This window comes from Stylophora pistillata, chromosome 13 (assembly GCF_964205215.1).
Source record: "Stylophora pistillata chromosome 13, jaStyPist1.2, whole genome shotgun sequence".
Classification (NCBI taxonomy): Eukaryota; Metazoa; Cnidaria; class Anthozoa; order Scleractinia; family Pocilloporidae; genus Stylophora; species Stylophora pistillata.
The window spans coordinates 15,773,410-15,787,318 of record NC_142531.1 but is presented as its reverse complement, the minus strand read 5'-3'; the positions used below and the strand labels follow the sequence as shown (position 1 = coordinate 15,787,318).

The following is a 13,909-nucleotide window of genomic DNA, read 5'->3' as shown; positions in this document are numbered from 1 at the left end:
AACTCATATTGTCGTCCACTGCTTGAATAACCGAGCAGAAGACTAAAACTGCAGCAAACTGCTTTTTGAAAGCAATTTATTTATTTATTATTATGGAAATCGTCATTTCAATTCGACAAATTTCTCAAATGAAACCCAGATACTCGATAGATGGCAAATAACAACCTCTCTTGAATAATTTTTACTTTTACTTGTAAACATTTTGAAACGCCAGTCTAAGAAGCTGGAAGAAAAAGGTCCGTTTCTAATATAAATGTCAATAATGTTGATCGCCATTGGTGCTGTGAAGTTAAAAATGACCAGCGGTGGAGAAACAGGTGTCCAGTTTCTAATTCTTATAGATGCTCCTCGTTCTTTTTGTTATCTGCAACGCAATCGTAACACACGTAGGCTACAAAATCCTCATCGGTGATGATTTGGTTTTTGCATTCTCCTAAGGCCTCAGCGAGATGAACAGCCAACAGGTGCTTGCACTGTTACAATAGTCAAATATGGACAAGTTATAAGTCATTCAACATTTAAGGGGGCTATACCATAGTTCGCTTATCTTAAAAAAAGATTGGCGGCTTTCATTTCTCATGATGGAACTACTAGCAGGCTGTCGATATAGAGCGAGACCTAAAGGGAGGATGAAGTGTGCAACACCGCTCACATGTACGTGTGCGTGTTACACGTATTTCACACGTTTAAAACACACACTGCTTGAAACTTAACGTGGATACGTGTGATACAAATGCACCAAAGTGAGTGCGTAAAAATACGTGTAAATTACACGTAAACAATGTGAAGTGTGCAGTACCGCTCACGTGTACACGTGCGTGTTACGCGTATTTCACACGTTTAAAACACACACTGCTTGAAACTTAAGGCGGATGGGTGTAATAAAAATGCACCCACGTGAGTGTGTAAAAATACGTGTAAATTACACGTAGACCATGTGAAGTGCGCAGTGCCGCTCACGTGTACATGTGCGTGTTACACGTTTTTCACACGTTTCAAACACACATTGCTTGATTAAGGTGGATGCGTGTAATAAAAATGCCCCAATGAGAGTGTGCAAAAATACGTGTAAATTACACGCAGACAATCAACTGGAACTCATCACATGCACGTACTGGGGCAAGAGTGTATGTAAGAGGACAACAAGATTGTATTCTGAATTCAGTGTAGGTTTTCCAACGGACGTCACAGCGAGTCAATGAACTTTGTAGGGTTCCTTACAGATTCAAGTTTAGAATGCGAACAGTGAGATTAAAAAAAAACGTTTATAAAGACAAAGAGGTCTACCGGCACCGTTGAAAACCTCAGTAATCTTACAGACCAGTTCAAAGAAAGGTTTGTATCGCAAGGAGTCATTAAAAACGAAAACAAAGACACTGCCTAAAGTGCGGGAAAAAGTAAATGGCCAGGGTGTAATGGTCACGAGAGAGAGCTGCGAGTTTTCAGACCAATCGGAGAGTAGTGAGGGAAAACCGATGCAAACCTTGCACACCTCAAATTACTTTAAACACTTTACAATTCTCATTTCCTTTCCTTGCTTACCATAAGAGATTCCATCTTGACCAACACTAAGAAGATAGAGAAGTACATATTATTAGAGATAAAAAGCATTAATTAGAACATATCATAAATTTGGTAACATGCCAGGTAGCTGAGGGATCCTAAAATCCATCCCTAGTAATCATTATCAAGGATTTGGCTTCAGTTGCGAGGAAAAACCTACTACTTCTTCACATTTTGCTCACTTTTATCATATGATGAATTGCAGTATGTCACTCAGGTGGGCAATTAGACCACAGCCATTCTGTGGTCTGCAATCATACAGTTGGTTAGTCTGACATTTTCATTCAGTTAATCTTCTGCAGGGTTCAGTTGTTTAAAGGGCAGATGACATTATCCAACAGATAAATCGCTTTCTAGTGGATAAGTATTTAAAAACCGACCACTGGAGTATCCACTGGATAGAGATTTATCCACTCATCCAATATCCTGGGCTAGAGGAATAGTGGGTAAGTCAGGTTATCAATCAGTTTGTCAGCTTGTAGAGAGTAAGTCAGTCAGTCTCAGTTTCAACCAGTTCTTAAGTCAGTCAGTCAGTTTGTTGGCAAGCTGTCACTTATTCAATCAATTCAACAGTTAATCAATCCATATTTAATTTGCCGATCAGTTTGCCAGTCGATCACTCAGTGTATTCATCTCTCATTGAGTGAATCATTTGATTTTCATTTAGCGAGTTAATGGTTGTGTCAATCAATAGAGTGTTTGCACCTACGTCACAGCTACGTCACAAAATTGTACTGTCCGCCATTATGGGGGAGTAAAGAGGCGTGCAGTAACACAGTTTACTACTATATCTTCCAACGTTTTTCTCAATTTATTGCATTATGCCGAAATTTTGTTTGGTTTTAAACTGTTCCCACGACACGTCTAAGCGAAAAGATCTTTCCTTTTGTCGAGTGCCCAAAATCGTAACGAGGCAAGGCGAAGAAACGGAGATTTTGTCAACGGAACGTAGGCGAAGGTGGCTGACCGCCATAAGCCGTGACGACCTTACGGACAAAATTCTTGAAAATGATCGTGTTTGCGGCGAACATTTTCATTCTGGAATAGCTGCTCCTCTGTGGGATAAGTGGAACGTCGATTGGGTACCATCGCTTAAGCTTGGACACGAGAAACTAAAGGTTAGCGAAGCATCAGTTCAGCAAAGTCAGGAAAGAGTCAGACGAGCCACAGAACGTACAAAGCGCATGGTCGAGAAAGACTCTGAAAATTCTCAGATAAGTCTTGCCAAAAAGCGATTAAAGCACAACGAAGCTGGCCATAGTGTTCAAAACATATCATTCGACGTGGAAATGGCAGATATTGAGGACATTTCTGAGAACTTACCCAACAACTTGAGGCATGCTGTAACCCAAACAGAGTTGAGCTGTAACACTGTGCTCTCGCCTGAGCCCATACATCAGAACTTGCCATCTTCTGATTTTGACGAAGCTTTTTTTTCTGGAGATGATGACAAAGTTAAGTTTTACACTGGTTTGCCATCCTTTGAAATTCTGCAAACAGTCTTCTTCTTTGTTGCATCACATGTTGATAGACGACGTGGAGTTCTAACTAAGTTTCAAGAGTTTTGTATGGTGTTAGTGAAGCTAAGACTTTCTGTCCCACACCTTGATCTTGCATATCGTCTAAAGATCTCGACGTCTTCTGTCTCTCGTATTTTAGTTACTTGGATAACTGTAATGGATATTCGATTAACTCCAATTATTAAATGGCCTAGTCGTGATGAGTTGTACAAGACCATGCCTAGATGTTTTTTGGATGCGTTCGGTCGTAAAACTACAGTTATTATTGATTGTTTTGAAATTTTCATCGATCGGCCATCCAACCTTCTTGCAAGAGCTCAGACCTTTTCAAATTATAAACACCACAACACTGTCAAAGTTTTAATTGGAGTTACACCACAAGGGACAATTTGTTTTGTGAGTGAGGCTTGGGGAGGAAGAACATCAGACAAGTTTTTGACTGAGAAGTGTGGAATTCTTGAGAAACTTTTGCCAGGTGATATGGTCCTTGCTGACAGAGGTTTTACTGTGCATGAAAGTATTTGGTTCCGTCATGCTGACCTGAATATTCCAGCATTTACAAAGGGAAAGGATCAACTCGATCCTGTTGATGTAGAGAAGACAAGACAGATTGCTACACTGAGAATCCACGTTGAGAGAATTATTGGGACATTGAGACAGAAGTACACCATCCTTCAACAAACTTTGCCAACAGATTATCTTGCCTGTAGATCTGGTGAATCTGTACCTCTCATTGACAGGATGTTAAGAGTTTGCTCAGCTCTTGTCAATCTTTGCCCACCTACCATCCCATTTGACTGATGGGGCATTCAACATTGAATGGATTGTACTTATTAACTATTGATGAAATATTATTATGATTTTTTTTCATTTGCATTTTTTTCATAAGTTTATTCACAAACATTTGGGTTTTAACCCATTTTCCATGTTGATGCCATGCATTCATTCTTTACATTGTTGATAACACTTATAAATACTCGGTGATAAACAGTGTGGACTTTGAATGCCTTGCTCTCAGGCAAGAACTGCTTCATGCTTCATGAAGCAATAAAATGTCACATAACCAACTGTTTAACCTCAGGAAAGGGAGTAATCAGTCCACTCTTTAAGCATGTTAATAGATGAGATCTCATTTGATTTACATCAAAGTTTGGGATATCCTTGTCCAGATTGTAAGAAAGTGCTGTTGCACTGAGCCATTGCAAAAACACCACAGTCAGAATCATTTGATTGTTGTTGCACAGGTACAACAGATATATCTTTGAAATCTTCACCAATTAAGTTCTGAACTTGCTGTTCCAGATCATTAAAAATAACATCATGAAAAAGACTGTCATACAAATTCACAAATCCTTTTTCACATCCAATTGAGCTTTCACATACCCAATGATTGCCCCCAGTGTGCAATATCTGAACAAAATCCCCATCAACTTTTTCAAATTTAAATATATTCCAAGACTTGTATGCTGAAATCCTTGTATAGCTGGATTGACTGTTTTCAAAAGTGATTGGGCATACTGTATAATACTATTTTCAAGCCACCCATTAGGTGATTCAATCACATCAAAGTCATGTGCAGATAGTTCAGCAATTATCCCATATTTCTCAACATCAACATGGTAAGTTTCACCCAAATTTATAATGTCAGAATCATCAGAAGTGTTGGAGATGGGAGAGGAAGACTCCTTGGATAGTTTTGAGCTTTTCATAGCAACAACACTTTGCAATTTACACTCATTACATAACCAGGACAATTTGTAATTGTTTGGACGACGCTGTAGGATAAACAACTGAAATGGAAGAATTTGCCGCTAGGCGAAAAATTTAAGCGAAAATCTGCCCCAAAATGCTGGTTATGAAACCGTAAACCATTTGGTTGTAGGTTTGCAAGCTTTAAAGTTCTTAAATTGTTCTGTCGTATAAAAACTAGTTTGTGAAACCAAATGCAACACGAGATCAACAGCTTCAACAGCTTCAACAGTACGAAGGCATTCCCTACTTAACTTTTCGTCCGGAATCAAAAGAGGATCAACACGAACACACGAAATCTTATCAATATAACGCTTCTTTACAATACTTGCAGGTGATTTCGCATAATTAGACAAAGGAATATCATGAATAATGTTTTCTTCTGAAGCGCGTTGAGACGTCTGTTGGGCATCAGCATCCGCCATGTTGGTTCTTTACTCCCCCACAATGGCGGATGATAAAGCTGTGACGTCACGTGCAAACACTCTATTCATTAATTAATAAAGGCTGATAGTTTCTAAAGAAACTGTTTGGGGCTGCGTCGGTGGGGTAAGGAAATAATTTGGATATATCAACAAAGTTGAAATGGTAAATTGGCAACCGTAACGATTACAAAAGCTGACGTTTCAAGCGTTAGCCATTCGTCGGAGCGAATAGAGGAATTGTGGGTTGTGTGTGCTTTTAAAGGCAGAAAATGGAGCTACGTTATTGGTGGGAATATGGTAAGAAGAAAAACACGAATAAATTAGTGGAATGAAAAGCGTTCGTTAATCCCTGTGGGATTTAGACTGCCGGTTTGAAAGATGAGCTATTGTTCAAGAGTTTTACGGCTTTCCGTGCTACTTAAGTGGAAGGAAAGACCGCAGATTGCCATATGTTGCTTAGCATGATTAGTAAATTAAAGTGTCTAGCGACTGGTTTCGATGTGTCCTTATCATTCTTTTCCACGTCGCGAAGGTGTTCTCGGAATCGGTCACCTAGTCTTCTGCCTGTTTCGCCGATGTATATCTTTTTGCAATAAGTGCAAGTTATGCAATAGATTACATTGGCGGAGGTGCACGTGAAGTGATCGGTGATCTTAATGGATCGTTTGGGTCCGATATTTTATCAGTGTTGTGAATGAAAGGACACGTTTTGCATCGTGCAAGAGTGCATTTAAAAGTGCCTGGTTGGTCATCAGTCTGAAAAGAACTTCTGACCAAAAAATTGCCTATGTTTTTGTCGCGTTTGAATGAAATGAGCGGAGGCTGCGAAAAGATAGTGCTTGTCTCTGGATCGTTTTGAAGTAATTTAAAGTTTTTAAGAATGATGGATTTGACTGAGTGGTTGTGAGGTTGGAAACAATTGTTTTTCATCCGGGGACAACTTCTTCAAACAAACCAATGGTGCGGCCATGGGCATCAAAATGGGACCTAGCTATGCCAATCTTTTTGTAGGTTTTGTTGAACACCAATTTTTCAGCCAATACAACGGCTCCAAACCTGAACTCTACGGTCGCTACATCGTCTACCAGAGAGGAGCTGACTCAATTCATAACCGCAGTCAATTATTCTTTTCACCCGGCTCTGAAATATACCTGGGAAATTTCTGACAAGTCTTAATCCTTTTTATACATCAAAGTTTCAATTGAAGGCAACGGTTTATGCAGGAGTGTGTATTACAAACCTACAGACTCGCATAATTACTTGTTATATTCATCTTCGCATCCATCTCACGTTAAGAATTCCATTCCTTTCTCTCAGTTTCTAAGACTTCGCCGTTTATGTAGTGATGACTCTGATTTCCACCACAAATCAGAGTCAATGTGCCAGTTTTTCGATAAACGTGGTTACCCTATTTCTGTCGTTCAAGCGGGTTACCACCGCGCCCAACTTATTGATCGACATTCAGCACTACAAACGTCACAAAAGGAAGATTCCGACCGCATTCCATTCACTCTCACGTTTCACCCTCACAACCACTCAGTCAAATCCATCATTCTTTAAAACTTTAAATTACTTCAAAACGATCCAGAGAGAAGCACTATCTTTTCGCAGCCTCCGCTCATTTCATTCAAACGCGACAAAAACATAAGCAATTTTTTGGTCAGAAGTTCTTTTCAGACTGATGACCAACCAGACACTTTCAAATGCACTCGTGCACGATGCAAAACGTGTCCTTTCATTCACGACACTGATAAAATATCGGGACCCAAACGATCCATTAAGATCACCGATCACTTCACGTACACCTCCGCCAATGTAATCTATTACATAACTTGCACTTGTTGCAAAAAGATATACATCGGCGAAACAGGCAGAAGACTAGGTGACCGATTCCGAGAACACCTTCGCGACGTGGAAAAGAATGATAAGGACACATCGAAACCAGTCGCTAGACACTTTAATTTGCCTAATCATTCTAAGCAACATATGGCAATCTGCGGTCTTTCTTTGCACTTAGGTAGCACGGGAAGCCGTTAAACTCTTGAACAAAAGCTTATCTTTCAAACCGGCAGTCTAAATCCCACAGGGATCAACGAACGCTATTCATTACACTAATTTATTCGTCTTTTTCTCGTTACCATGTTCCCACCAATAACGTAGCTCCATTTTCTGCCTTTGAAAGCACACACAACCCACAATTCCTCTATTCGCTCCGACGAAGGGCTAACGCTCGAAACGTCAGCTTTTGTAATCGTTACGGTGGCCAATTTAACATTTCAACCTTGTTGATATATCCAAATTAATTCATTAACTAGTCGGTCAGTTAATTAGAGATTCACAGCATTATACATACATACATACATAGGTTAGTTGACCACTCCCCATGGGGGCTTTTCAGGGCCAATTCCCACCCATCCCACTCCGACACCGTGGAAATACGTTTTTGAGGGCACGATACAGTATTTTACTGGTCAGCGGACACCTCAACGAAACCATGAAATGCCGATAACTTTTACAATGTTTTTCGCCGTGAGTAAAATCGACAGCGTAAAAAGTCAAAACTTAGAAAGAATACTGTAAACTTAGCTTTGAAACTCGGCTCACCTTTTGGATAGTTCTTAAGCTCAATTATATAATTTGCCAAAGCCGAACTGAAGTTGCACACGATATGAAATTGTTGTTTTTCGCTGGCGGCTCTGTGGCAACTAAGTTTTGTTTATAAAAGAGCTTATGCAACGAAGGCTAAAAATGAGACGATTTTTGAATGGTTGAAGCGGTGACCTGAGGACGCTGCACTATCAGGTTTGTAAAGCAGTGGCTTGAACCGTATAAATCGGCATGTCAACGGCATTTCGGTCAGATTCGCCGAAAAGAAGACAAAACATGCCCGTGTTGCACGGCCACCCTATCCCCTCTAGTTACTGTAGTTGGCCAAAAAACCTACGACTGTAACATGCATAGGACCGAAGCCCCCAAAAGTACAAAGACTGGCTCAACTAGAGGAAGAATAAACCGAGGTATGCTTTAAGTACAAAATGTCCATTATAGTGATAATAAAGTTTTCACTTTCCACCTTTGTTTGTAATTTTTTTTTCTGAGAAGCTGTAATTTTATTTCTGAGCAATAGTTTTACTTTCCCAACAAGTATTTCTCATTACAATTATGAATAATTTGTAGTATGTCTTTTTTTAAGCTGCTTTTCCCTCACTAATCATTTTATTTTATTTATTTTTGCTTTTTCTTTTCTTTCTTTACTAACTTAATGCCATCTGCAACATAAAATTTACTGAGCTAACAGAATACTTCTGCTTTATTTAGCTCCCTGATTCACAAAGTAACATTACCATCTTGGTACTACCAGAAAACAAATTTTTAAGAAACTAAACTACTGTAAAGTAAAATAATTATTATAAGATAATTTAATCGATGTGAATAAAGCACTGCATTGTCTTTTCTCATATTGCAACAGCCTTGAATGAATCAACTATCTTCTAAACTTGATTTCTTACATTTAGAAGCTGCCTGAGTTATAAACAAAGAACTCTTGTTGGTGTTTATGGAGGTGTAAAGAACATAATGATTATGATGATTAATCTTCCAAATTAGAAATGTCAGAGGGAAATTATCAGAAGTACTTTCTGAAGTCGAACAAATGAAGTTAAAAAATTTTCAGGAGAAAATTGATTAGATTAAGTCAGCTGTCAATTCCCAGTCAACAATAAGTCATGAGGAGTAACCAAAAGCTTGTAATTAGCCTGTGTACTGCTGTGCCGATCTAGTCAAATAAAAATCAGGGATGGGATATCCCCAAACATGAGCAATGATAGCACCATGCAGATGTCCTTTTCCCAACTTATTACAGGGGAGGGGAGCACTGGTATGGCTACACTAGTTGTAGTCAATAAGAAATTCTCAACGAGTTTCAGCAATATACATATATTTTGCCACCTTGAAAAAAAATGGTTACAAGTCAAATAGGAATGTTTCACAGGGATGTTCTCAGTGTGGGGATATGATGTAATATCACTGATGGGGATCATAATTATCCTTACAGTGCTTCAGAGCATGTGATGTATATGATTCCTTAAGCACATGGAAACTATGTAAAGCTATGCAAAGCTAATCTAAAAAAAATGAATTGAAGAAGAAGAGTAGTTGATTATTTGCATAAATTAATGCAATACACATGCAAGATAGTGGAATATACTTCAGGTAAACATGCATGTGCCTATAAAAGTTTCAAATGACTGAGTTATAAAAATATAATAATAATAATCATAATCATAATAAAAAAGTGGGTTTCATTGAAAATGCTTTCGTGTAAAATAAATAGAGCTGTTTGGGAAATTAAAGTAGCAGTTGTAGTAACAGGTACAAGCAAACGTACCAAAGACAAGTAATGGAGATCTACAATTGATTAATATCAATAAAGACTTAATTCAAGATAAATTGTAAATGAACCAATCATGTTGGACGGTCTCAAATACAAACAAATCACAATTTCTTCGATTTCCACTCCCTTTGTAAACATCACCATTATATGAGCTCAAGTCAGGCGTTATTCTGTTCATGAGAGATAACTTGTTGATAAAACTGCAAGTATATGAAATGAACAAATGTTTTCATATTTTAATTTGGATATATCAACAAAGTTGAAATGGTAAATTGGCAATCGTAACGATTACAAAAGCTGATGTTTCGAGCGTTATGGCGAAAATCAGTCTAGAAAAGTAAAATTCTCAACCAAGCAAATGATTTCCAAAATGGAAAGGTACCGCACGTCGGTGAAAAGTGAGTGTGAATATTTTCACAACTCAATAATTACGTGTATCGCTTCATGCTAATAAAACTTAAAAATCCAACCAGTCTTCAGACTCACCGGAAAATTATCTTACAGAACTAATCTCTTGCTTTGTCTGGATAACTATTGTTGTTTGTGACAATTCTGAAGGCGAGGGCGACTGACGAACCACGATCGCACTTCGTAACGACGGCCAGCTAAAGTCAGCAAACAGCACAAAACTCCAAACAAAATGACTCCCCTGTACCGCTATTTGTTAAGACATGGTTTTAGTATTAAAAACCCATTCAAAGGATCAACCATAATAAACAAGGAGAAGTATCATGGATATTTTCCGACTTAAAACCATGTAAAAGGCCGATGTTTTCATCGAACTCAGTCCACAAACACATGGAAGCACTTGGGAGCCTAATGTTGATGACCACTGACCACTGTGACGTCACCAAAACATATTTCCGCGGTGTCTCCCACTCCAGGGGAGGACATCCACTACACAGTAATCTCGTGCGTGGGAAATTAATGTCTCCTACCCCTCACCCTGCAGGAGACGGGGCCTACCGTTTATTCGTCCTTATCCGAGAAGACTAGAATATCTATCCATTTGTTATAGAAAGGTAGCAAATTCTCCTCACTTATTTTAAGACCACGAGTATCGGTCCGGCCTGGGCTCGAACCCTCGACCTCCTGCGCAACAGAATCCGGCGCTCTAACCAATTGAGCTAACCGGAAGGCGGTGATTATTTAGTCAGTTAGTCTATCATTCCTGCAAATTATCTCCAGTAATGACTTTGACCTAAATCAAAGACATCAAGGAAACATTTACCTAGAGCCATCAAGTGAGGCAGAAACATGAATTATTCACTTCCATGTTAAAAACTCTTTAAAACTAACATTCAAGTCATACCTGTGAAAGTATATGAGGGGCACGTACAATAGTCACCAGTAATAAGACAGGTATAAAGCATGTTGGAACTACCCAAAACCTGAAATGAGGAACATTCTAAGATTAGCTCACATCAACCCTTTACTCCTTAACATCAGTAGGCATATTCTACTTACTGTTTTCTATACATTTCCTAAGCCGCTTACAAGAAGCTGCTAACCGCCTCCCGGTTAGCTCAATTGGTTAGAGCACCGGATTGTGTTGTGTGGGAGGTCGAGGGTTCGAGCCCTGGCTGGACCAATACTCATGGTCTTAAAATAAGTGAGGAGAATTTGCTACCTTTCTATAATCAAGACATGGATAGATATTCTAGTCTTCTCGGATAAGGACGAATAAACCGTAGGCCCTGTCTCCTGCAGGGTTAGGGGTAGGAGACGTTAATTTCCCACGCACGAGATTACTGTGTGGTGGATGTCTTCCCCTGGGTGGGATGGGTGGGTGTTGGCCCTGAAAAGCTCCTATGGGGGAGCGGTCAATTAACCTATGTATGTATGTATGTAAGTAGAATTTGACAATTCGGTGATCACATCCTTTATTTTCATGACCTTAAAGTGTGAATCAGGGATGATAATGTGAGGAGAAATTAATCATTCTAAGGTTTATGAGTGTTAAGAGAATTGACTGTTGTAAACTTGCAAACAAATCTACAAGAAAAATTTGCGACAACTTGTGCCAGAAGTAGCCTCTGTCTATACATTTGTGGATGGTCAATTCATGGTCAGCTGATGATTGACCAAAAGTTGACCAATAGTCTGCTGATGTTCAAACCACATTTAACAGTAAGTTGGCCAATAGCTGATAGTCATTCACAAATGATATCTGCACTGAAAAATTAGCTGACAAACAGCCAATCATCACTTAATTATTGATCAACTGTTGGTTGATAATTAATTTTGTTACCTGGAGCACAACTATGACAAAAGATATCAATCTACTTCAGATCAATACATCAACCAAGGCTTCCAATAGAATTTTTTTTTTTATTGCATGCCGTAAATCCAAAACCAAAGTAGTTACAAAGGCCAATCAGTAGAAAGTAAAATATCTATAAGAGCCCATGAGATCTCAAAGTAAAAACAACCAAACTGATTGGATTGCAAGAAAATGCAAGGGACCAGTTGATTGGACCAGGTGAAAGTGTTTTGGACCAAATTCCCAAGGTGAAGTTGCTCTCGTACACACAGTCTGGAAGGCTAACCTTCACTTACTGACCTGATATAGAACCCTTCCACTGGGAGTTGCTAACTTTGTAATATTCTTCCTGTCTATTAAGTCTAAAGCATCTAACAGTGGCTGGTGGAATACAAAGTGTAACCTGGTGAAAGCAAAACAGACATAATGTCAGACCTAGGAAACCTAATTATCAAACACAAATACATATCTCTTTGCCATGGTTTATTGTTAGGGATAAATACTTTAAAAAAATCATGCTTTTCGTTCACACATTTACTGATCTCAGATACACTCAGCATTCAGCCCATATTTTGCGCCTTTTTAGGGTTCCTGTCAAATTCCCAACAGTCCCTCGAGTCACCTTTTATAGTTAGTCATTGGGAGCTATTCTTTTTTACTTCCTAAAGGAAAATCAAGCTTGAGGAGAGTTACCATAATCTATTTATCACAAAATTGACATAATTCCTTATCAAACACGATCACCATAATTATCATAAATCGATACTCACGCGGAAAGTACTTCATCTGTTACTGAAAGGACAAACATAAGAACGGGAGAAATGAGAAGTCATTTAGTGGAACTGAAAAATATTTTAATGACTAAAAATCAAACATAAAAAGGTTACGCGCTTTTGATAAGGCAAACTTTTTACTTCTGTAACAAACTTCCAACAAAAAGGATAAAAAAAAAACACTCACGATGACCATGCTTCTCTTTTGCTAGGCGAGCTTCCGAAAATAGCTGATCTACAACATGCCGAAGTGATAAAGCCATTCAAATGAAATAATCGAATGCACTTCCTTACGAGGTAATGGAAGTACTATAACTCGCGCCTACCTGTCCGCCATGTTTATCTCACAACTACACCCAGTCCTGCAAGACGATATTCTCGGCTCCAAACCCCGCTAAATAACAGTGGGCTCCATTTAACCAAGTTCGAGCACAGGGAGTCTACACAAGCGGCGTGTCTGGTCGTTTGTTCGAAATAATATAGAAATGTATGGGAGAATATTGAAGAGTCGTAATATCGTAAACTTATATCAAGGAATGTCTATGTTAAGGCTCAAAATAAATGTAAACCTACCACATTTGCTGTGCATTGTTGTTTCTGTGGTTCAAAATGGCGAATTTGAGCGATTTGGTGGGTTTTGCGGTGACTGTCACTTTACGTTATAATTAGCTACGGAGAACTAGTCGAGCTTAGCGCTATATAAATGCTTTTTTATTTATTTGAGGTAGGTTTACATTTACTTTGAGCCTTAACATAGACATTCCTTGATGTAAGTTTACGATATCACGACTCTTCAACATTCTCCTATACATGTACATTTCTTTATATTTCGAACAAACGACCAGACACGCCGCTTGTGTGGGCTCCCTGTGGTTCGAGGGGTTGTTTGTTGGTCAAGCGACTTGAGAATCTGGGCTTGACTGGGTTGCTCAAAGCTGGAAAAAGGTAACCCAGGGTTTAAGGTAAAATCTGATTTTTGACCTGAAAACTTTAAAAGAAAATTCAGTGCGAATGTTTTTGGCTACGATTTGATACTTGGATGTTCCAAAAAGAATAAAGAAAATTATCCCAAAAAGGCTTTTGTGAAAGGATTAAAGAAACCAGGATTAAAATTTGACCTTGGTTTAGCCCTAATCGGCCCTAGGAAAGAACCTGTATTTTCAGTTGCACCCTATAGAATACTAGTGCAGCAGTAAATCTATGGGGAAGGGTCTGGGGGAGTC

The 13,909-nt window shown here is 38.9% G+C and overlaps 1 protein-coding gene across 2 annotated transcripts; it reads right to left on the bottom strand.

Moving 5' to 3' along the window:
- Positions 1-62: 62 nt before the first annotated feature.
- On the bottom strand, positions 63-13,065 carry LOC111327620 (zinc finger SWIM domain-containing protein 7). 2 transcript variants are annotated; one of them, XM_088742569.1, is made up of 7 exons: positions 12,874-13,065; positions 12,684-12,705; positions 12,214-12,316; positions 10,963-11,041; positions 10,137-10,307; positions 1,543-1,568; positions 365-473 (listed from the first exon to the last, which is right to left on the bottom strand). In XM_088742569.1, the coding sequence occupies exons 1-5, from the start codon at positions 12,947-12,949 to the stop codon at positions 10,144-10,146; spliced, it is 444 nt and encodes a 147-aa protein (XP_088598695.1). In that variant the 5' UTR covers positions 12,950-13,065; the 3' UTR covers positions 365-473; positions 1,543-1,568; positions 10,137-10,143. The 2 variants fall into 2 exon arrangements, with proteins under 2 accessions (XP_088598694.1, XP_088598695.1); XM_088742568.1 differs by lacking the exon at positions 10,137-10,307 and having other exon boundaries at positions 63-473; positions 12,874-13,057.
- Between the last annotated feature and the right edge of the window lie 844 nt (positions 13,066-13,909).

Bases quoted from the DNA above. Each gene is read 5' to 3' on its own strand.
- LOC111327620 (XM_088742569.1), bottom strand. From the start codon at position 12,949: ATGGCTTTATCACTTCGGCATGTTGTAGATCAGCTATTTTCGGAAGCT. The intron at 12,706-12,873 runs GTGAGTGTTTTT...TTGTCCTTTCAG, and splicing joins AAAAGAGAAGCATGGTCATC to TAACAGATGAAGTACTTTCC. The intron at 12,317-12,683 runs GTGAGTATCGAT...TGCTTTCACCAG, and splicing joins ACAGATGAAGTACTTTCCGC to GTTACACTTTGTATTCCACC.